This window comes from Anabrus simplex, chromosome 6 (assembly GCF_040414725.1).
Source record: "Anabrus simplex isolate iqAnaSimp1 chromosome 6, ASM4041472v1, whole genome shotgun sequence".
Classification (NCBI taxonomy): Eukaryota; Metazoa; Arthropoda; class Insecta; order Orthoptera; family Tettigoniidae; genus Anabrus; species Anabrus simplex.
In genome coordinates, this window is record NC_090270.1 from 283,889,560 (window position 1) to 283,914,699 (window position 25,140).

The 25,140-nt window shown below is 40.9% G+C and overlaps 1 protein-coding gene across 3 annotated transcripts in view; it reads left to right on the forward strand.

The window, feature by feature from the left end:
* The first annotated feature begins 7,027 nt into the window (after window positions 1–7,027).
* The window catches only part of SC35 (SR family splicing factor SC35), a 47,632-nt gene continuing 29,519 nt past the window's right edge, over window positions 7,028–25,140 (forward strand). For 2 of the 3 annotated variants that reach the window (XR_010860596.2, XM_067150454.2), the window contains exon 1: window positions 7,652–7,983. Coding sequence is in view for 2 of the 3 variants with exons in the window: in XM_067150454.2 (XP_067006555.1) it covers window positions 7,802–7,983 (182 nt within the window). In the remaining variant the exon portion in view is untranslated. Of the gene's footprint in view, window positions 7,350–7,651; window positions 7,984–25,140 lie in introns of those variants that run through there. The other variant, XM_068228444.1, reaches the window with a different exon arrangement.

Genomic DNA, 25,140 nt, shown 5'->3' on the forward strand with positions numbered 1-25,140 from the left:
CTTTACGTCGCACCGACACAGATAGGTCTTATGGCGACGATGGGATAGGAAAGGCCTAGGAGTTGGAAGGAAGCGGCCGTGGCCTTAATTAAGGTACAGCCCCAGCATTTGCCTGGTGTGAAAATGGGAAACCACGGAAAACCATCTTCAGGGCTGCCGATAGTGGGATTCGAACCTACTATCTCCCGGATGCAAGCTCAAAGCCGCGCGCCTCTACGAGCACGGCCAACTCGCCCGGTGTTTACATATTTTATTAATGATTTTATTTATTGGTAGTCGTCAAAAATTTACAACACTAACCTTGTTATTTATGGGTCGTTTGTTGTCTGTTTCGGCTAATTTTGTTTCAACTGGGTTTCTTGTGATCGGGATCCTAGAGTTCCACGCCCGTGTTCCTCTGGCGACGAAAATTTATATTGAATCTTCTGACCGTTACCCCTTGTGGCCAGAAATCTGACTGTTTCACTTTTTCTAGTTCTGCGAGTGGTATGCCAACCTTGAAGGCGCTATTCGTGCCTCTTGATGGCAGCTGTTCTACTTGTGTGTCACCCACTATTCCGTTCTCCTTTAGGTATTTCGTTAGCTTCACCGCTTCACAGTGGCGGCTCGTGGGGTGTAAGTTTGGTGCAGCCCAAGACATGCGCGTGTGCAGTAAACGTGTACATTTTGAATAGGAGTGTTGGATAGTCTAGCTAGGAGGAATTCAGGTATCGGGGTGATGCTTTGGGAAGATAACGGCTTACAAATCATAAGCTGTATCATTTTCGAGCACTTACTTTAACAAACACAATATAACTATAAAATTAACTAAAAAAAGCAAATATTACTCACATTCGGTAACGTCTATTGCTTGTATGTTAAATCTATTCTTCGGTCCCGTTGAAGCAGTGAACTTGGCAATGATATCATTGTAAAAGGGCATTGAATCCATCAAGTCGTTGAGCTGCGACTTCTCCAGGAATATGGTTACCAGCGCTGTCAGCCTCTCCTGGGATGTTGAATTCCTTAAGTAGGCTTTTATTAGCACGAAAAGCTTCTTTCTACTGAGGTGCTGGTAGACGGTATAGTTTATAATTTGTATGCTTCTTTGAACAGGTCCTTGAATTCATTCTTATTGAGCGACAGAATTATTTCCTCAAAACTGGTTTTTGTGGGTAGAATCAGAATACATTGTAGGTCGGTTTTTAACGTGTGTTGCCTGTAGCAAATATAGTGGGATAAGAGATTTTTAAGCTCTCTGGAGCATCAAGATGGAGGATTTTGGAAAATTCTTCAAACTTAGAGCTATCTCCTAAGCAAAGAAATTGAAAACTTCTGCATATCTTGAAATCTTGTATCATTTTCCACGGAGACTAAATCCAATATCCTAAAATAAAGTACTCCATTACGTGGATGTATTCCTCCACTCCCGACCACAGAGGGATGGGGATATGAGAGTCTGAAGAGAGGAAGCGTTGAAAATGGAGGTCGAATGTGAAAAAATGAAAGTGGGAAGACTTACATTGTATTTAAACGTTTCTAAGTAAGAATTTTCATATATTGTCCACCTGTTCAATACCGTAAAATATTACCACTCACAAGTCCGACTCGTTGGCTGAACGGTCAGCGTACTGGCCTTCGGTTCAGAGGGTCCCTCCCGGGTTCGATTCTCGGCCGGGTCGGGGATTTTAACCTTAATTGGTTAATTCCAATGGCACGGGGGCTGGGTGTGTGTGTTGTCGTCATCATCATTTTCATCCTCATCTCGACGCGCAGGTTGCCTACGGGAGTCAAATAGAAAGACCTGCACCTGGCGAGCCGAACCCGTCCTGGGATATCCCGGCACTAAAAGCCATACGACATTTCATACCACTCACATTTCAATTTCTGTTTTTAAACCAGAATGTCTTTTTAGTTCAATTTTGGTTTTCTTCTCAGCCGTATGGAAATAGATTTTAAATTGTTCTTCATTCCTTTATTTAGGTTTTTAAAGATAAATTATAGGGATGCAGTAAATGCTAGACCATTATTTTGAGAAATGTTAGTGCAGCCGGGCTGTACCTGATTCACTTGAAAAGCCGCTACTGCCGTTTCAATGTTGTGGTACAGGTCTCCAACGCATAGCCAGGCTGACCCTGACTGGAGTTCTTCACTTCCGAGAGTCTTTGTTCCTCTTATAGCGGTTACTCCATTTCTTTGTACTCTAGTGTTTACAAATTGATGGTCTTGGGTCTTATTCGTTTGTATTACAGTAGGTCTGACTTGTTCATTTGTACTTCCCCTTCTTCCCGTCATGATTATTGTTCTCTGAGGTTGAAGGCTGACTGTTGGATGATTTATCTGTGTACTGTCTGGCTCGTGATTCTGACACGTTACTGTGGCATACCTATATGATGTTTTATTATTTACTAGACAGTCTGCTTGCTGTAGTTGTGCCTCAAGTTTGAGGGTCATCTTCTTCAAGAATTGTGTTCCCCATATCCTCTATCTTGTACTTTAGTTCATCGCAGGTCTTTTTATTCTCTTCCACAGCTTTCTTTATTTCTTTCCCGACCTCTTTTTCTTCTTGAGAGGATGTATTTATGCCATATGTTTCTAGGTGGTTCCTGCATTTGTTACACATCCATAGCAAGTTCCCTTTCTTAGTTTTGAGGGCGTTGAACTCTGTAGTTGTCAACGATGTGCAGTCTTTATGGAACCATCTTTTGCAGTTGCCATCACAGCCGACAGCGCCGCTATCACCATCAAAGGTATTATCGCATTGTGGACATTTATGAAGTATTTCTTCGTTTGACATTCCTGAAGTGTTGTTGGTAGGCATGGTGGACTCTTAATTTAAAATGTTAATTCAAAATATTACCGGATATGAACTTCTAAATATCTTCTCCGGTACCTCAAGTTGCTAACGGGCATTTATCTGTATTTTTGCAGCGACTACAGATTTAATAAACTGTTGTGTTTATAATTAATATGATTATGCAGATGTTGTTTATAAGCAGCATAATTATCGGCTTGTGCGTCGTACCGTACCTCGTTCCAGGTACCAGTGCTTCATCCGTAGTTGTAGGGCAGTTTAATTAGAGAGAGGGCAGTAGAAGTAGAACTTGAATATTTAAGGGAGGAAATGAGATTTTCATGGCATTCTTGGAGGGATGGGAAGGAATTCTTGGCTGGCTGATCTGCATTTAAGGCAGTCACTCAGGTGGCGGATCCCTATATGTTGTTTACCTAGTCTCAATGAAATAACAGTAATAATAACATGTTTCATACGAATATTAAAGTGGCAATATGGCATTAATCAGTGGCGTATGCTGGTATCAAGACGTGGGCTACCACTAGACTTAGGCTACCCCTTTTCGATAGTTGGTTTAGGGAACTTCAAGCCTTAAGCATTTTGAGCTGCAGCCAACGGAGCTGCCCGCTGTGTTGTCAAGGCTGCTTCACAAGCTACTGCCCTGGCCTCTGCCACAGCCAATACTCAACAGCTGATCAATCGAGTTGGTAGCCTAAGGTTTAGCAAATTGAAGTCCAGCTTTGAGGCTAAATGGATAGAATGCTTACCTTTGGTCCGACGGCCCCGGTTCAATTTTCAGAATCAACCCCCTCATACTGTTAATTCCCCTGGCTTGGGAACTGGGTGTTTATGACGTCTTCGCCATTCATTTAATCCTTATTAGGTCCCCACCAAGCCTATGTAGATGCCATGCACCATTATTATTATTATTATTATTATTATTATTATTATTATTATTATTATTATTAACATCATCATAATCGTTAAATAACAATGTTGAATTTTACAGCGGTCGTACCCATTGTTCAATGGTTAATTATCTTCCTCGGAAGATCAGTGGTGGTGTCCGACCCATGATCACGGGTTCGATTCCAACCAACAAAAGAGAACATTAAACCTGAAAGATTGCGTTTCACTTTAGCAGATCTACCAATAAAAAGAAAACTATATTACTCCTATGACAGCAGCCCTGCAGTGTCTTCCTACAAGGATGTAGAAGTAAACGGGAGTGAAATACCAGCACTCCGTTATCTATATATTTAAGACAGAAGGATGAGGTGAGGAAGTATATACGATGAGTAACGCATGGTGATACTTAGCAGTGGCGATCTGACGGACCGAAGCCTAGCACAACTATCCTCCGCCGGTCCCCGCACCTGTAGGCAGACAGCAGCAAGCCGCTTGAGGCGAGTCGATGGGAAGGGGCGAGAGTCTGGGCTGCAATATCAGTCTCCGAAGCCTTGTTCTCAGAACGTATTTTCTCATTGCCTTTCAAGGTTTGCAAATGGAACAATGTGTCAGATGCTTACAATATAATGTGCTTTAGATTTCCATCGCTCGCATTTGTGGTTTGGGCTTCACTGATAGCCTTGGTAGCCCTCACTATACGCCACTGGCATTAATACAAAAATCGGTTCAGTGCCTATTTCAAGTACAGCTTGTTGTGGTTTTAGTGTTGTTCATAACATCAAAACAGCCGAAAGAAATAGCTTGTTGGTGAATACTTTATAGTCCCTGGTGACACTTAAAATTAATGGACCACATTTGAAATTGTGGGATGCGTTAGGTACCAATACGGCAGTTGCCTGGAGGAGAAGTGGGAAACCACGGAAAACCACTTCAAGGATGGCTGACGGGGGAATAGAAACTCCCTCTACTTCCGAGGCTGAGAGAACCCCGTTCCAGCCCTCGTACCACTTTTCAAATTTCGTGGAAGAGCCGGGAATCGAACTCGGGCCTCCAGGGGAGGCAGCTAATCACACTAACCTCTACACCGCAGAGGCGGACGCTTTTCCCATTACTGGTTATTTACAGCTTGGGAAATAGTTAAAAATTGGTGCGGAGAAGTGTTCTTATTTCTACATCTAGACTAATTACTTTTAAATGTTTCAAATCAAAATGCGGAACATTTTAAACTAAAGGGCGATAATAACATACGCTAAGCTTGCTGTACCGTACCTCAAAGAAACATTCTGAGATGATATTACTTCTCAGTGCTTTCCATCGCTGAGACAGTTTATCTGCCAAGTGATGTCCACGGGTGACCCAGTTATCAGTAAGGCCACGGCCGCTTTCTTCCCTCTTCCTTGTCTATCCCTTCCAATATTCCCATCCCCCCACAAGGCCCCTATTTAGCACAGCAGGTGAGGCTGCCTGGGCGAGGTACTGGCCCTCCTTCCTAGTTGTTTCCTCCGACGTAAAGTCTCACGCTCCACGACACTGTCCTTGCTTGTAAGATTTGCTACGTCTGGTGTAGGGGTAGCATGCCTGCCTCTTACCCGGAGGCCCCGGGTTCGATTCCCGGCCAGATCAGGGATTTCTACATGTATCTGAGTGTCGGTTCGGACTTACACCAGCCTACGTAATTACAATTGAGGAGCTAACTAACGTGCTGACCACACGACACCTTCGGGCTGAGAAGCGGTCGCTTCGTAGGCCATGTTCCTTTGGGGCTGTTGCGGCATGGTGTTTGGTTGGTTTGGTTTGTAGCCGGAGTTGCTAAATCGTCTACTGCACTCGACGCGAAGAATGGACAAAAACTGAAGAGAACGTGGAAGAAACTGGTTTGGCAACCTCTCCACACCAAACAAGGATCACTTTGAACTCGTTAACTCAGCAGGTGGTGGTGGTGATTATTACTGTTTTAAGAGGAAATACAACTACGCAACCATCCTCTATATGGCGCTAATTAGAGAGAAAATAGGGAAGGGATCCGACACTTCGAAAAATAAAGGTATCGGCCAAAGAAAGACAAGGACCACGAAGAGCGTGAAAATGAAAGACTCCCTAGCCCTCGGAAACCTAATAGCGTCGGGGTCGGAAAATAAAGAATTGGTCAAAGGAGGTCGGATAGGATAGATGAAAATGAGGAGCCTGGTGCAAGTAAGTGGAAGCAATGCCAGAACTCAGCTAAGGGCCCTGTGGTCGCCAACCCACGCTCCAAATTTCAGAGCAGGAAGTAGGCTAATTGACTGCTGGTTCTGCTCCATCCAGAAACTGAGGCCGTCATAGTTTCTCTCCAAGTAGGTCTATAATGACTCATCAACTGAGGCTGGAAGGGTATCCGGCCGCAAAACATACCGAATAATTTCACCTCACCTCAACCCCTATCCTGTATCAGGAAACGGGACTAAGTGGTAAACATCCATCCAATTAAATTTAACTTACTGTTTAATGTAACATGAACCATTTTTCCGTGGAATCCGAACCACAACATCGTGTATCTGTATTTCAAAAATCCCACGTACTTTGATCGAGAGTTGAACTGGACGGCCTTGGTACAGGCGTCTCGAGTTGACGACCATGGGCGACTACCGCATCAGTGAGGATGAAATGTTGAAGGCGACACAAAATCCAGTCCGGGAGCTAGAGGAAATAACCAATGGGAATCGAACACAGAACCCGCTGAGTCAAAGGCTGTGTTAACCAGTTGTAGTCCTCAATTTTCAAGCCGTTTCTTTGCGAACTCAGTCTCTGATTGCAGGAAAGGAAATTATTAAAATGCTCCGTTTATTATAAGGATAACACAGGAAAAACACAGGAGATAATACTCATTTACCGCGACCAGAACGGTGTCCGTTAAGGTCTATTTAGTCTCCTCCGACTGACGGACTTTTATTTCAACACTCTCGCCTTTTTCTGAGCCCTCGTTTTTTCCCTTTTACGCCCAATATTTTTAAAATCTAATAGCTTCCTTGCAGAGCTATAGGTACTGGAGTCGCAAGCGTACACTAGCTTAAGATTAATAATCAAGTTTCTTAGCTGAGGTTCGCAGGATATTACAATTCGTTTTCGAATGATGTTGGCGTTTTAACGACATTTATGTTAAATACTACTGAACGGGAACTCTATTAGTGAATAGTACGGTTATCTGAGCTGAGTTCAAGAGCGCAGATGTCATCATGCTAAAAGACTCCATCCGAATTAAATAACCAAGAATCAAGTTGTAATAATGAACATCTTTAAACTGTTTACGACGCGGATGGCAATCTCCATAGCAACTGACGTCACTCACTACTACGCGGTCGCCATATTGTCACAAGTAAAATTATCTCTCCAATTCAGGAAGTTTATTTGCTAACACAGGGAATATCAATGTGGATGAAGAAATCACTATTAAGTAATAGATAATCGTACGACCAATCAAATATCGCTGAGTTACATTTTCTTACAATATGAGTTACGGAAGGCCGCCTCCTAGAATAGACGGTATGATATCTTTGAAAGTAGGTAATTTAACATATCGGACGACTCCAGAAGATTTGCGGCGTGTGTTTGAGAAATTTGGCAGCCTTGGCGATGTTTATATACCTAAGGACAGATTTTCCAGGGAAAGCAGAGGATTTGCTTTTGTAAGGTTAGTTCGCTCCTTTGAAGTTTATCTGTGAGGAGATTTTTATTTGACTATCGTTGTGAGAGAATGCTCCACTACACTAGTCACAGTAGTATCCTGTAAAATATAAAGATGCAACTATTATTTCTTATAATTCACAGATCTATTTGATTTCCTTATGTATTTGATTTTAAGTTGTTTTCGTGGTATGATGAACGATATTGCTGCTTTCAGGGATAAAAATTATTGTTTATGAATGAGGGATCTGTGTTGAGATTGGTAGTAGTTTTGGATACTTCCGGCATCATCGGTGAGAGTCGGACGAGGTCTGTGACTCCGCCATTTTGAACTCGACAATTGCGTTTGTTGGATGTTGTTGCAACTCGAAGCTCATTTGAGACGCTTGGTAGTGTCGGATCGTTTTCTTTGAATCTGAGCGTTGTTAATTAAAGCAGTGCTTTCATAGAATCGCGAAAATGAGTTACGGGAGGCCTCCACCTCGTATTGAAGGAATGGTATCCTTAAAGGTGGATAACTTGACCTATCGAACAACGCCTGAAGACTTGCGCCGCGTTTTTGAGAGATGTGGAGAAGTAGGCGATATCTATATACCCCGAGACAGGTTTTCGCGAGAGAGTCGAGGATTTGCTTTCGTAAGGTGAGTTATCAATTTTATATATTCTGTAAGTAGCCTAATATTTGGAAATGGCATCTTGCACCCCCTTAGCTCTTTCGCTCCAGTATGGCGGTCATAAAGAGGAACAATTTGAATGTATTATGACTGGTACTTTTTATCCCTTCCAATGATCATTTACTTATATTTCAAGCTTTAATTTTCTTTTCAGCTGGGCTTTGTATCGATATTTATTTTAGTTGCAAAGTGTAAACGAACAGGCATTCCTCTTTTGTAGTGTAGGTGCTGTGTTATCAGCCTACAGAACATTAGTTGATTGAATATTCATGTTCTGTGCAGGCTTTTATATTTTTCTTTGGATTGATTTGTGACGTTCGTCAATTAAGTTTTCCCCTTTTACCACCATTATTAGCTAAAAGTCTCCACTAATAGGTTTATATCGACTTTATTCATTGTATTGATTTCCTAGTGTGTACTGGTACTACAACTGTTGACCTATTCTTATTGTTGCCATTGATGCTTTCACGGCCCGTACTTCAAGACATGATACTGTATAGGCTTTTGGGCTTATGCCGTGTCAAGAAAATAAGGTGAAATTCTTTACGTTTCGCAGAGAACTGTGCTCTGCGTCATCAGACGAAAATCTCGACTGTCCACGAGAAAGGCTTCTTAACGCGCCAGTGGTCGCTAGGATGAAAGTAACGCGAGTGATCGCGCGCGTTGAGCAAAACGCTCACGGTATGGTATTACGTGTTTACATAATAAATACCAACAGATTCCAAGCGTAAAAATATCTCCAGGTATTGTAAAACGTTCCTTTTCAATCTTTAGTGATGATTACCAATGCCGGCCCGCTTGCTGAAGCGCCACCTTACTTATTTGATAGCTAGCATCCCTGTTGACATTTTTAGGATTTCTACGTATTTCCGCAGCTTCTCATACAGTCCTGGACCTGTAGTGTCTAGTGTGGGTAAGAGCTTGAGCATCTTGGAACATGACATGGCCCGACGATAGAGCGTGCTCAGCTATTGCCGATTTGCTTGGGTGGTAGAGATGAATATCACGTTTGTGTTCCTTGATACGGGAACCAATCGACCGGCATGTTTGGCCGATGTATACCTTAGCGCAAGTACAGGGAATACCTTATACCCCAGGATGTAAAAGTGGGGACAATTTGTCCTTGGTTTTACTCAGACTGTGAGCAGTTTTAGTGGCGGTGCCCAACACTGTTTTTATATTGTGTTTGCGGAGGACCTTGGCACTTCGGTCTGTGTTGTTGTGAATGTAAGGAAAGTAGGCAGTTGCCTTCACTTCTTCCTTCTGTGAGCTTTACTTGGTCGTTTCTCTGGGATGCAGGGCTCTATGAATCTGCAAATCGCTGTAACCATTACCTTTGAGCGTCTCCATTTCCACCTCGATATTTGATGGCTCACAAATTCGTCTCGCCTTCTTGGCGAGTCGTAAGAATGCCTTGTTTTGTGCTGGATGGTGGTGAGAATCTGCATGAAGATAGTAATTTGTGTGGGTAGGCTTACAATAGACGGCATATCCCAAGGAGCTGTCCGGTTTCTTACTAGAACATCCAAGAAAGGAAGGCATCCGTCCAACTCGCATCTCCATAGTGAATTTAATTGAAGGATGTTGCTGATTTAGGTGCTTTAGAAGTAGATGAAGTTTCTCACGACCTTCTGTCCAGACCACAAATTCATCAACATACCTCCACCATATCATAGGTATTAGTGTCGATAGGAACTTCAGACTAACGCTGCAGATACAGTAGGACATACGTTACATCTTGAGAATGAAATGACAACATTGTTTACTATGGACATCCACGTCTACATGAGGCATTTTCTGGTTACACGAAATTGTCGTCTGACCTACCTTCTTTTATGTGGATAATTTTAGTAGCATTTTCGGCAAATTCTTCGATGTTTGTTAGTGCTTCTTGACATACTAAGATTTTTATCCACCTTTCCAAGATGTCTTAATCTATACCGCCTCCAATTCGATTACGTATTTTCATCCTAATTTTAAATATTTGACTTTAACCTGATCAAATACTGTATCTTTTAACTGTATTGTTCTTATCCTGTGAAGCCTTGGTTTTGACATTCTGTTCTCCAAGCGTGAAATATATTGTTCAAGCTTTTTATCAAAAAGCTCCATTTCATTGTCAGACATGGATTATTTAAAATAAAAAACAATGTGTGACAATTACTTCTAGTTGAACATTTTAATTTTTCCAAGGTGATTTTAGTATATGTTCTGTTATATTCAATGTTTTGGAAATCTTTGTGGAATACCTTGTAAAGGAGAGATGTGTTCACTGCGATAGTTAAGAACCCACCCGCCGTCCCCCAGAAGTAATTTTGCTTTTATAACCAAACACAACTTATCACACACCATAGTCCATCGCCTAACTACGTTCCAGCATTTCGATTGGGTGAGACACAATGGGACATGACGTCACTAGTAGCAATGATGTAAATGAATTCCGTTACCAACCCGTGCACAAGAAATACACAACTGCCCAGACCAATGGAGGTGTCACGCGGGATACTAGAGGCCTAGGGCCGCTTCGTGGCTTCTAACCTTCTAACCCCCAGACCCCCTTTGCTTCATCCAGACCAATGGCTTTGTTACGAGATTCGTAAATTCAAAAGTAGCGCCGCTCCACTAGGACTAGTTCTTTATATGAACAGTTGGCAGCTCATTCCACCGCACGATCAAGCCCTTCGCGAAATGCGAGTGAGAGAGAAACAAATGACAGTGCAATCGCACCTAGATGCGTGCGTTGGTAAATGTAACCTGTTCTGAACTTAAGCAGATTCCTCAGAACAGTGTGTGTTAGATTGAATGAAGCTTATGATGCCCAATAAATAGTGGGCAAATCATGTACCTTTAAAATTCTGATAATTTTTATGTGTATTTGACCACACAATAGTAGAATAAATTGTATTGAATAGGTGGTATTAAAATTACTCCTTGTGTAAATTTTGTGATCACCATACCCCGTTCGAACGGTGTCAGCTCACGACGACATTCCATGTTACACCTCTCACATGCACAGCTGGCACAGGGGGCGTGTGGTGCGCAGACAACACACCTGCGCATCAGTGATCCGATATCCCATGACAGTAGCTCAGTCAGTGTATTTCCATGTTTCAATCATCTTAGAGTTAATCCTTTTGCAACCAATATTTTTATTTATTGTCTTACAATTTGTAATGTTTAAGATAACGCCAAGATCAGAATGTGATCAACACAAAACCTGTTGAAAATGGGAATGGTGAACTAGATTTTGACTGTGTACCTCTTCCAGCAGCAGCATATATTAAGTGAAAAATTTCTTATAAAGGTAAAATATACAGTACAGTGAAATGTCATATAAAAGGCAGTAATTTACACAAACTCCTTCAATATTTAACATACAGGAGAAAATAATGAAATATAAATGCAAAATTGTAGCTTCTTCAGCCACTAAATTTGTTAAAATAACATTTTACATTGTCATCAAACTTCTAAGGTCCTTTGTATATTGAGACTTGGGTAGGCCCAACCAAGTCTCAAGTTTCAAAGCCTCCAGTTTTGATTTATAGATTTTTATATCTAACAGTTCATTCTGAAGGGCTATCCTCTTTCTCCCCTCAGTTTCCAGATAATCTGTGGGGTGAGGTGAATCTTCAGAGGTAGGCCTAATTCTCTTCCAGAGATATGGCAATATTATGAATAATCCTCCACTTTGTCTTCTTTCGTGAGTGAAGTAGAGAAAGCTCCAAACAAAATTTCCTTCACTTCCCCCATTTTATTCAGGATTAAAATTTTATTTGCAACTTGTTGCTGTTTAAGATTTCTCATGTTTGACTCCACTGGGATATCTCACAGAAATCAGCTAAAACTAGATCACGTGCAAGTAGGCCTATTTCTGATTGTAATTTGGAGGCTCTAAGAATTGTTGTCAGCTGAATCTTTGTTCCAGAAATAACTGGTATAATTGCACAGATAAAGGAAAAGAAGAGCTGGAGAAGATAAATTTTCTGCTCAAACCAAATTGAAAGAAGAGTATTTCAACACCGGTAACATTGTCCCATTCGATAGTGTCTCTGCTCACCACACACAAACATTTTGCAGTGAGGGGAGAATCAGTGGGGAATGTGAAGAAGGTGGAGACAGGCCGAACGTGTTTGCACTCTGGGCCTTGGCAGATCATAAAATTGTACACATACATTTGGCGTGTATAATAAGCACTTTGATCTTGCAACTTTAGGCAATGTAAGGTTTTTCTGGCAATCAAATGTGAAGGTTATTTCATCATTGTCCTCAAATTTCAGTTCGTCATAAAAAGCTTTTGCCTTAGCTTTGTGCAAAGCAAGTTGTGTTGTAAGTTCTTGTTTCTTAACCTCATCTCCACCTGATCTCATTTGCTTTATTTGTTGCTCTAAACTGGTGCACACTGAACAGCAGTCAGTTGCTGGGGAAGAAAAACTGATATTATAATCAGATACAAAGATAGACCTGAAAAACTCGTACATAACGTTATCCACAGTTTTCTCTGGATCTTCATTAAACATTTTCCAGAGCTTTGAAATCGATAATTCACTGGACATAAACAATCTAGTAATGTTTTTTCCACTGGTTTCAGCCTTTCAATAAACTCTTTAACAGCACCCCTTTGTGCCTGATAACTATTTGCCATTCGGTCTCCACCTATTCTTTCAACTGGAGCATCTCCTGTCTCTAAGTACCGCTTACAAACTCTGTACTCTTGCTGTTGATACACCGAGAACACTGATGAAAATCTTCTGGCACACACGCAATTGTTGAGTTTGGTTACCTACTTTCATATGTGGTAAGTAGTACCTAATGGAAGTACTTATATTTTTCCTGGAGTCCGCTGTTTCTACTCGCCGCCGCCTCGGTGATTCGACTGCTGTGTGTATAAGTATAAACTTATCCTGTTGAATTTTGTCTGGGACTTTATAAAAGTATGCTGATGAAGCCCCATGCTTGCAGTGAGATCGAACTGGAAACCCACTTGAATATCTAGAAAAGAGCAGTTCCAATAAGGAGAAAGCCTTGATAGTTCAGATATTCATGTACAGCATTTTCCGAAACACGATTACTAAATGCTTTATTTTTAGTCTATTCGAGGCAATCGTTCCTGTTTTTGGCAATATAAAGCAACCCCTTTTGACGTTAACTTAAAATCTGACCTATAATCGTGTAATATGCAGTTTACAGATAATGCTGCTAAATGAAGTTCTCGTTATTTCCATGCAGTGAAGTAGCGCAAAATACTACAGTTGACAATTTAACCTTACCTCATGCGTTTTGCTTTCTTCCTCTTCCAGTCAATAGGATTTGATAATTTCTTACGGTCTTTCCCTCTTGGAACTGCTTGTACACGTATTCCGTTAGTAACATCCATTATTCTGGAGGAAATTATAATGCAATGTTTATATTTTGCCCAACTAACACACTGCAAACTTTCTTAACCCCTCAGCGTCGCAGCCATTGAAATAGCTTCCTACCCCACGGCCGGATGAGATTTCAACTACGCGCGACTGAAATACATCGATTCACTTAAAGCGTTACTACAAGTATAAGAGTAGCCCGATTTTCACAAAATTTGGAATTCCTTATGACAGAACTATGTACATGCAGATAATTACATAATTGTTTCACATTTCCTTAGTAATTTAGTTCCGTGTGATAGAGTTCGAAGCACTCTTTGAGACAGGGACTCAAGTCACACTCCTGGCAGCAGCACACTGACGTCTTCTTTTCGCCGTGTTTTGAACACAGGATACAATGTCTCTGAGGTTTGGATTTTCAACTCTTGGGTGCTAATTTCCTGATAAAATGTCTTTCCTGCAGCCTTGGAACTGTATTATCTGATGCGCGCCGGCCTTGAATATTTCGTTCCCCTCCCTCCCGAGCTTATTTTGTAAACAAACCTTTCACCAGCTAACCCGATAAGGTAATTGCTCAATATTTGTCTCTGTGACCTGTGTGAGTATTATTACGGAATTTAGCAATCAGAATTCACCGTTGAAAACTTCTCTTTGACTTGTATAATTATCTATAGTCTCTTACACAAAATTTCCCAGTACTGTTTCCTCCTCGTCACTCTCATCATTTACCACTGCTACATCATCTATTTCATTATCACTGCTGCTTATACTGTCACTACTACTTCCGACTAAACTTTCATCTGAATTATACAATATTTCAGGCACGTTACTGTCAGTCATACCACGGCTGAGCGCGGCGCATCACACAGACTGGTGAAGCTGCAGCGAGACCGAAAGCAACAGGACGAAACTGAATGAGGGGAATAACATTTATGACGAAACAAACCAACTCGATACATATTTCAAATAAAAGTTCGAGATAACGTCTTTCAAACGAGATATATACGATGAACAACTGGTTCTCGTATCGTATGACAGAAAGCAGCACTAACTGATGCCTACACAGAGCGCTCGTGGAGAGTTACGAAAATATTACAAGCTGAGAAATAAAGACAAATATAATAAATAAATCACACTTCCAATGTACAAATAGAGCAAAGAACATCACACGAAAAGACAAACTTCTCAGATCATCATTTCTTTATTTTATTCTGTGGGAAAGAATGAAGCAAACAGACTTTACAAAAAGCAAGAGATTAGTGCTCAGACTTACTTGACAAATAATTATCCTTGCAAAAACAACTACATTATAACGATTTTTCAATTCTTATTTACAACACTGATAAACCCGAAAATGTCTTCTTGGAAACAAAACAATTTGCATATCTAACTCCAAAACTCTTCGCGCTATAGCCGTAAATGTGAAACCATGTATGGCTCTATACCACATATAGAGGTCGGCGGCTACGGAAGAAAAGAGGGTCTATACCACGTATAGAGGTCGGCGTTGAGGGGTTAATGCATTCACAAACAAGCCAAGAAAAACGCGCGCCAAAGGACTAGTTAACAACTGGCTTATTACTGTGTCCAGTAGGGCCAACTTGACACAAGCTCAGAATTAACATCCATGGAGAAAAAAAAGCTTGTAAAATAGCATTATTCAAACGCAGGACACGGTGTGTATTAAGCTAGTTTTGCACCTCCAAACCACCTTAAGGAATGGCGCTTGGTAAGGATACACCAAGTTCTGTTTCTTTATGAATAAAATGGATTCACTCAGTTTTGCTTTGCAAAGAGATGTGGGTACACACACTTTTGCATCTGTAGGCTGTTTTCAGGGTGCGATTTAAAGCAGACGGAAGCAGTTTTGCTTGAGTTTTAAAGGTCTAATCAACAGACGACAGGATAGAGAATAAAATGGTGGCAAGAACTCATTTTCGAGCAAAAGTGGATTTACTGCATTTTGCATCTGGACGCCTCAAATATGCAAGCACAATATTACTTACATTTTCTTGTCACAAGGGAAACTGAAGAAAGACCGTGCATTCTTCTCTATTTCATAGTTACTGCAGCCAAACACAGCACATACATTTCCCCCCATGTTGAGAGGAGATATCAAGGAATGACATACGCTATTTATACTCCGTACGACTCTACTTCTAAATTGACGTTTTAGCAGATTTTGGCTCTGTCTGGTGGTTATGCGCTGAAGCATAGACATCCAACCAATCCCAAGCTATCATTCATATCGATTTATATCGGCAGAGCACGATCTCGAAACCTAGTTGCCAACTCTAATATTTACATTTGCCACGTGGCTAACCTATCTCGCTCAGCGTGAATGGTATTCGGTACGGTTCGCGATCTTTTGCATTTTCCTTCAATATTTAGCATGTTTTTCATATTGTTGGAGGGTTCCAGTGACTGAGATCAATGGAGTGTTCACTTTGTAGGCCATAACCTCCTTTCTGTGCCAGCCATTAGCCGTTAGTGATGTGTTATTTCCTCATTCTTTTTTATTGTTAATAATATATTCTCTTTTAGTGCCAGATATTGTTAGAAAGTGTAGTTCTTGTGAATTTGTTTTCAATCCATATTCATTCGTTTTTCTGAGTACTGTATTACAATTTAAAAGGGCTGTTTACCGCGGTCATATTGCATCAGCTGTTCTCGCAGGCGTAGCGCGCTGGCAACAGAGGGAAGGCGATGCTCATTTGTTTTGCAAAACTTCAATTTAGAAGTAAGGCCGTGCGGAGTATAATTATGTCAACTCGCTGAAAACGCATAAATAAAACCAAAAACTTCACACACAAATACACATGCTCTTATGACAGAATCAGTAGTTCTCAGGTCAATCTGCTAGAGAGAGATCGAATAGCTGTCCCTCGATATCTCGCTGAGTGTCGCGTATTGTCTCTACTGTATTTGGTAGCAGTTTTACTCAAAAGGGCACCGGGGTTGTCTCTTACTGCAATTCGTGCAATGTTCTCAATGTCATTCATCGCTTTCATTGCTGCAACTATTCTAGCTCTTATAAGGATCCTGAAACTACTGCATGAGGTCTGCAAGGTTACACCTGGGTATTTGAAATTGCTTACTCTGAAGGCGGATGTTATTACACGATGTGTGCTCTGCTTACTTTGTTTTACCTCCTTTCCTAAATAGGACTAGTTCTGTCTTTCCATTAATTTCATTTCGTTTCTATTTGTCCAGCACACTAGCACATTCATTGCATGTTCTGTTATGTCTTCAGCTGCAATTGCCATGTCATCAGCATACAAGTACATTTGTGTGTCGGCCTTTTCTGTTATCTCTGGCGCTACATCTGAGGTAAAAGCATTAAATAATATAGGGTTGTGTGGATCACTTTGAACTGCTATAGTCAGTGGCATCCAGTATGATGAACAGACGACTGCCCACCTGTATATAATTCACAGCCAGCAGGTTTGATATTAGTGTTTGTGACATTAGATGTTCCGATTAACTTCTCCAGCTTATCTATGAGCAGCCTTCCCCCAATTAAATGCCTTGGAATAGTCAATGAATGCCACAATTTGCCTCGTGGCATTTCTAGGACATGACTAATGTGATTCAGTGAATTCTTCAGTGTCATCGTTGTGGATCTTTTCCCTCTAAACCCAAATCGTTCCTCTGGTAACAGTGGATCCAAATAATTTTATCAGTCTCCTCGTTACGAGTTTCAAACCTGTTTGCTCCATCACGATCCCTTTGTAAGCATTCGGGTCATCTGCATCTCCTTTCCCCCTTACACAGCATTCGGATTGTTGCCTTCCTAATGTATATTGGAAAATATTTAATATTTATTTCCGCCTCCAGTCTGTTAGGAGCCTTCCAGTTTCGAGGCTAGCAAGCTGTTGTTTTTTATAACTTACAAGGGGAGGTCGCATGTCTGCATCACAGATTTTGTTCAAACTTTGTAGGTTGGTAGTACTACATAAAAAAAAAAATCCTGGCAAAGTAGTAGCGCGCAACTCTCAAATTGTCAAAAAAAAAGTTATTAGAGGTTTAGCATGCCAGGTACCATCAAACGAGTGACTGTGGCAAGGTGGTAGTGGGGTTAAGGTTCTCCCTTTCAGTCATGAAGATGGCGAGTTTGAGTCACGCTGCTACCAGCTTTTTACCCCCCACATTTCCCCCCTTTTTCATCTATTTCAAAAAATTTTCTTCTATTTCTAATTAAAAATTCTCTTTCCCAATAATTCGGCCTCCCTCTTCTGTAATCTCTACAGAGTTGCCGGGATCCAGTAAGCTATTTATACAAAGAAGGTGCTCGATGTAAGCCATGGCCCTTTTCAACTGTTTATTTGTTGTTCGCTCTCCCGGGAACTCATTTCCTTTTTGCGTAGTTTCACATTAAAAAACACTTCCGTTCAAACATTATTCTACATGCGAGAGAGATCTCGATGCCAATCAAACGTATGATGAGCACGTCTGGTTACATCGCACACAACTGTTACACGACACAATGTGGTTAGACAGTGACTAACTGCTCCTCTCCTTCGCTACATAAGGAAAAAGGGGATCAGAAAATGTCAGTAAAAAAAAAAACTTTGTAGGAGCGTGACTCAAACTATCTTCGTAAGTGAAGTGGAGAACCTTAACCACTCGATCGCCGCGCCACAGTCATTGACTGTGCGGAACTTAGGGTTGAATAGCTTCCCCAAGTAGGTCAGAGTATTTCTATTCTCAATACAAGGGTTGCTACACTGCAAAAGTTTTAATTGCAATCACGCCTAGTGGTATAATCGACATTAAATCTAAATGTTACGGTGGAAGAGCTAGCGACTCAGTCATAACAACCGATAGTGGTTGATTAACTTTCCTTCAACCTGGCGATGAGGTCATGGCTGATTAAGGATTTTCTGGCATCAAAACTAACTTATCTGCCCGGGGTGTCGTAATCGTGACACCACCGTTCTTACTTGACGGGAGATTAACAGCTGAGGGAGTTGAGAGTACTTACAATATTGCGAGTGTTAGAATTCACGTAGAAAGGTGTATTCAAGGAATCAAAATATACAATACAGAAATTTTCAACAGAACTTTTTCCACACGTGCAAACGTGTTGCGTGTTAACGAATTTGCAACCTCCAATAATTGAAGAATAGTTTGAGAATTGTTCTACCATCAGCTTGTTTTATATATTTTTGTTTACATCTTTATCTGTTCAATGTTCAACAAGCATGACAAATAAATACTTAATTATTATTAGGAATACCGCTAATTTTGGCAAGTAATTATTGAAATAGTACTTTGTCATTTTAGTCGGACATTCCTCGACATACTTATCCTGATTAATAGGTATTGTCAACTGTTGTGCTTTACTATACACATATAGATCACATTTTCCCAAGCCAGTTATGTACATCGCATCAGTATTTGTATTTATGTGTAATATATAATTATGATTTGTCTTTTAACTGTGTGTAATTTTGCTCGTCAAAGTAAAGATAACGTACTCGCACATTTCCTGACTCATCTACTATTGGTTTAGCTTTACAGGAAGATGGACACTTAACTTCTAATACTTTGTCAGCTACATTGGCAAAAGTTCAGAACACCTTACATTTTCCAGCGCTACGCATCCAGGCACGATTGCACTGTCATTTGTTTCTCGCGAAGGACTTGATCGTGCGGTGGACAGAGCTGCCAACTGTTCGTATAAAGAACTAGTCCTAGTGCAGCGGCGCTTTTATTTACGAATCTCATTAGTGCAGCGGCGCTACTTTTATTTACGAATCTCATGACAAAGCCATTGGTGTGGATTGGTTAGGCCATTGGTTTGGATGAAGCAAAGGTGGTCTGGGGGCGTAGGCCCCCAGGTTAGAAGCCGCGAAGCGGCCCTAGGCCTCCAATATCCCGCGTGACAAAGCCATTGGTCAGTGGCAAAGCCATTGGTCTGGATTGGTTAGACCATTGGTCTGGATCAAGCAAAGGGGGCCTGGGGGCTAAGCCCCCAGGTTAGAAGCCGCGAAGCGGCCTTAGGTCGCTAGTATCCCGTGTGACAAAGCCATTGGTCTGGATTGGTTAGATCATTGGTCAGTGACAAAGGCATTGGTCTGGACTGGTTAGACCATTGGTCTGGATCAAGCAAAGGGGGTCTGGGGGCGTAAGCCCCCAGGTTAGAAGCCGCGAAGCGGCCCTAGGCCTCTAGTATCCCGCGTGACGAAGCCATTGGTCTGGATTGCTTAGACCATTGGTCAGTCACAAAGCCATTGGGCCTGGGGGCGTCCAGGTTAGAAGCCGCGAAGCGGCCCTAGGCCTGTAGTATCCCGCGTGACACCTCCATTGGTCTGGGCAGTTGTGTGTTTCTTGTGCGCGGGTTGGTAACGGAATTTCCTTACTTCATTGCTAGGAGTGATGTCATATCCCGTAGCGTCTCACCCAATGGAAATGCTGGTACGTAGTTAGGCGATGGACTATGGCGCGTGATAACTTCTATTAGGTTATAAAAGCAAAATTATATCTGGGGGATGGCGGGAGGGTTCTTAACTGTCGCAGTGAACAAATCGCTCCTCCACAAGGTATTCCACTTAAGATTTCCAACATATTACATCCTTATCATGCTATAAAAGTAATGTAAGTCTTACTGAATTTCTACCGCTACATTTCCTTTGATAACTATGCCATCTGGAGATCAACAAATCCAAGGTTGTTTCTTTTGGATTATTAACCTAGATCGAATAACAAGAACACCAAATGAACTTCCATAGCATTCTATTGCTTCATTTTCCATTTCACTTCCGTAAGAAAGATTGTTCAAAGCAGCTCCCCCAGTTGGAGATTCAGTTACAAAAGCGAGAGCTAAAATATCAAAGTTATGTCGCCTAGTTTTGATCCGATGTGCTTTCGTGCTAGTAGATATTCTTATCTTCCTTTCTTGAAACCATCGAGGGCTTCCTCATTGAGATAGTGTCCAGGGAGATTTTAATTATATGATCTGTATCATATCGTCATTCACAGTGTGAAAGGTGTATTTGTCTGGCAAGCGCACGTTGTTAGAGACTTGTAAATGTAATAGCTGTGTCACAGTTTCCTCACATTCTTCTCTCTCCACATCGTTCACTAGCCTGTCTAACAATGAGGTGACTACAGCCCTGCACGTTTGTTCGATTTCAGTACTTGCTTCTGCTCGAAGCATTTTATGAAGCCTGCAAGGGATGTGTTTTAAAATATCCTGAGTTAATTCGAAGGGGGGGAAAAGATGTTTCCAAAGTCTTTTTACCCAACAGTTCTTCTACGTGTTTGCCTTTTCTGTATTTTTCTGTTGACGTTTTCGGGCTCGGTTTTCCCCATTGTTGCGGACGATCTGTTTTGGAGACAACACTTTCATTATTTATATAATACACTACTGCAGCTATGTGTTTGCAAGTTCCTGGCACTGGCAGAGCAGGAATATTCGCTGGTAGAGACATTACGATTCTGTTCAACCTGAACACGAAGTAAAAATGCGTACAACTTGGCATTAAGTAATCCTTACTAAATAAACTTTATAAATTGTCACCAAACTACACCTTGCCTGCCTCAAGTTTCACGATAAAAGACGGCGAAGTGGCAGACGTTTGTTGGGTGACTTTTCCTGTGATATATCCGAAACCATTCAAAATTAACTCTTCAATGCCGTTCACGTGGCCAATGACAACAAGGTTTCTTCCTTTTATTGCATGATGATTCGTTTAGATCCCCGAATTGAATCGCTTTAAACCCACAACTTGTTCGAATGTCACACATGTTGAACTGAGACTCACGTACTACGCCTCACCTCTTGTTTCAGAACGCGCCACTATGTAGCGCTAGTAGTAGCATTTCGTTCTATCTGCACGGTGCCTGTAGGGAAGCAATGATAATATAATCAATTTTAAGTCGCAATTAATGGCGCATTGGAATAATATAAAAATATAGGGACATGTTCACTCAAAGCATAAGGACATCACCGGCACGTCATTCCGAGGTCAGTAAATCTCCGGGATAGCAATAAAAATGAGTGTATAATAACGGGCGACAAATATTTACTTAGGTGCTGAATACATGCAATTAGCGATCGGTAATACAATTGGAAAATACTTTATGGAAACATTGCTGCAAATTTTATACATGTATTCCACAAAATTATGTATTCTGAAGGGGAGGTATGACTGAATTTTTCGCATTTTGAGCCAAACTCTGTTTTTCTTTTTATTTATATAAAAATAGCCCTATTTTCCTCTTTCAGAAAATTTTATTTTAGTAATTCCGGCTTGTTCAAAGCTTGTAGAAGCCATTTAATATGAGCCTGCAGGACATTTAAAAGCCCAGAAACGCCCACTTCTCCTGTAACGGCATAATGATAGTTTACTGTGTGTTTTTCGCTGGATATTCAAGTATTTCGCAGCGTATTTGCCGTAGAAGTACACTTCGGCATGCTGATAGTCGCTTGTTTACGACGTGAGCAATACAATTCCGTTATGTTAGGAAATGTTGTAATTTGAGCTGGTGGAGAGAATGATGTACCTCTTCCAAATAGTACTCAATTTATATCTGCCACACATGTATATTTTGATAGTTTAAATATATTATGTATTTGTATTATTTACATTTAGAAATTCGTATTTGTGTAATACAAGCATGGTTCCCTTGTTTGTTTATATTTTTCTGACATGCAGAAGTGACACGTGGTTTCAATTCAGCGAGTGAAATATCTATACTAGTGATTTTTAATTGATGTATTTGATCTTAATTGATTTGTAAATGTGTGGCATATTGCAATAACACTGCACAGAACACCCGTGGAACTACAATCAGGAGGCCTGGCGTCCCTGAACTAAGCATAAACAAAGCAAGCGCGCTCCTCATGGTCTACTGCACCATGCGCTCGCTGCCATCTTACAACGCCAGTCATCTTCTATTCGGCTTACCGCTACCTAAGCTACAGCCATCCTTGTATAGAGATCAGTGATTTTTGTGTTTTAGTATTACCAACCTACAAAGTTTGAACTAAATCAGTCATGCGGACATTTTGACCTCCCTTTGTTAGTAATGATTTTTTGTACTTGCACTTTGTGTACAAGAGGTTTTTTTTTTTTTTCCGGTATAGCCCCAGTGTAGGCACTCCACTCCGCTTGCTGTACATGGAAGCTCCGCGGCCGGTGATGCTCATTTATTTTTAGTTCACAGGATTGCTGATAGGAGCATCTGCCAGCGATTTGCGAACTGTTGCCAACTGTTAGGGAAATGTCTAGCAGACTGTTGCGAAATTCTTTTTGTGCATGATTTTTTTTCATTATTTTCTTACATTCTCCTTACAATGTTTTACATATTGTTGGATTTACTGGTGTATAAGACTTGACGAGTGCTCTATGCTTGTCTTCAAGTCTCTAATTCCTAAGGCAGTTAAGATTTGTAACATGAACGTTGCTTATCAAGGCTAGGCTGTTTGTCTAAAGTGCAAATATTAGTAACGTCAAAGGATTGCAGGCCTTCTATAACGGAACTGTTTGATTTGGGCCAGACTGATTTCAGTGAAACTTTGGTGAATATTCTAAATTAAATCATAAATAATTTTGCTGTAAAGTCAACAGTAGCATTGATATTGATGCTTTCATGTCCATCATTGTAGGCACGGTAAGCTTTTAGGCATTCTTAAATTCAAACCGTTATCGGAGAGGTCATCCTCGTGAACAGTCAAGATTTTCTTCTGAAGACGTGGAGCAAAGTTCTCTGCAAAATGTATAGAATTTCTGCTTGTTTTCTGGACACTGCGAAAGCCCAAGACCTTATGAGGGCAACAATGTTGTAATTGCTGAATAAAATCTGTGTGGCTCAGAGCACTTAGTTCGTATACAGTGACATTGCATATGGGCATAGCCCTAGTGTAGGCAGTCCACTCACTGAGCTCGCTGTACACGGAGGCTCAGCAGCAGGCGATGCTCTTTTATTTTTAGGTCACGGTATTGCTGATAGGGGGCTTCCTTTACGATCTGCCAGCGATCATAATACCAATATAAATGGTCAGTTATTGGACATTATAAATTTTCCAGCTAACTCATTCCTGGTTGCCAGCCTTTTGGCCCCGTATGCTAAGTTGGGCTCACCAGTTGGTATATAGCACACCCACCAAGATACACGGCTAGTGCAAACCGTGGAGGTACTGCATATGCTACTTGGAGCCACCGGCAGTGCAAATGCACTATGAGACTTAGCCCGCTGTCACACAGGGCATCGAACGATCAAGAGCGACCAACTGGCATCGAGTACTAACGACTAAATTAATTTACCTTGTCACACTGCTCATCGATCGAGAGGGATCGACTGCACGGAAACAGCTGATACGCCCGCCCAGTACCGTACGTACCGTACAGGCTACAGACGTATTCATATTCACGAGAGAAAAAGAATGTGTTGTGAAAGCGATAAGTCGGGTGGAAATAGGATTCTAACCTATGAATATATCAGGAGAAAGGAAAGAACCAGACGATCGCAATGGACGAGGTAAAGCGCCATGGAGAATTCCACCAAAGTGTGCCTTCGTTGTGGAATGACGAAGAAAAATTCAGAAACTAGTACCGAATGCCCATCAATAATTACGGTATAAGGAAGAAATGAAGTCACTAATAAACATCAGGCAGACAAATTACAGGAAAAGTGTAAGTTCTGAGGAAAGGCTGATACTATCGTTAAATTCAATATTCACAATGATTTTTTTTTAGGTTTAAAGTCAGAAGTGATGTTCATCTCCGAAACAACTACTGTATGTCCGTGGCAAAATATATCAAATAAAAGATTAGTGGCAGGTACATTTCTTTGCATTCTACAGGATTCTAATAAAGTATTGATAAAAAGGACTGAAAACTGTTATGTACATCAATTTGAATTCATAATTTGAAGGTGCTACAATCAACAGTGGAAATATATTTATTTAGGCCTACAGGTTTCTGGACATTGGTGACTCATACAGATTTAGGATTGCTCACAATACGTCAGTGGATTTGTTCCTATTATATGTGATGCCATTCATAGATCACTACAGCCAGAATTCTTGACAGGGTGAAAATTCCAACAAAAGCTTCACAACAGTGGCTCATTGTAGCCTACTTCAAATATAAGACCAATACCATTTATGCTTATTTGTTTTAATGATGTTGGATCTTGGGTCATAATTAGTCTTTCAAAATGATATTTTGAGGTGTTTGTTAGATGGAGGTTAACAGCTTTTTTTTTTAATACCTCTTGGTGAGATCCCACCTGCGAAAATAATAGACATATCAAGAAATGCTTCCAGTCAAAATTTACATTACCTAATGTAGAAATAGTATGTCAAGTTTCATTACAATCCTGTAAATAATTTTAAAAGAAAGAAAAATGCACATGTTCTGAATATCGTGAAAATGATAAAAGCAATGGAGTTCCTTACACTGTTTCTCTCCCTCATGATCCTCTGCAAATCTCTTGTTGCCTCTCCTCTTCTTTGTTATTGTGCCATGTTCAGAATAGTATCATATTGCTTTCATGACAAGCATGTTGCTGAATTTCTGTAGGCCTACTGTGTTTTGTGCAAAGAATCCAGGTCCATATCCAAACTTTGCAAGAATGACAATCCTGTCTTAATTTATATCATTGAAGACTACATCAGGTTCAAAAGCAGCTAATTTTACCAAATGGCTGTGAAGAAAGGTTGTCTATGGACATCTTTTCCAAAGTAAATTCTCTTTAAGGTTCTGTGTATTTACATATGTGTACATTTCTTGAGGAGTTCAGGTGAGGCTAG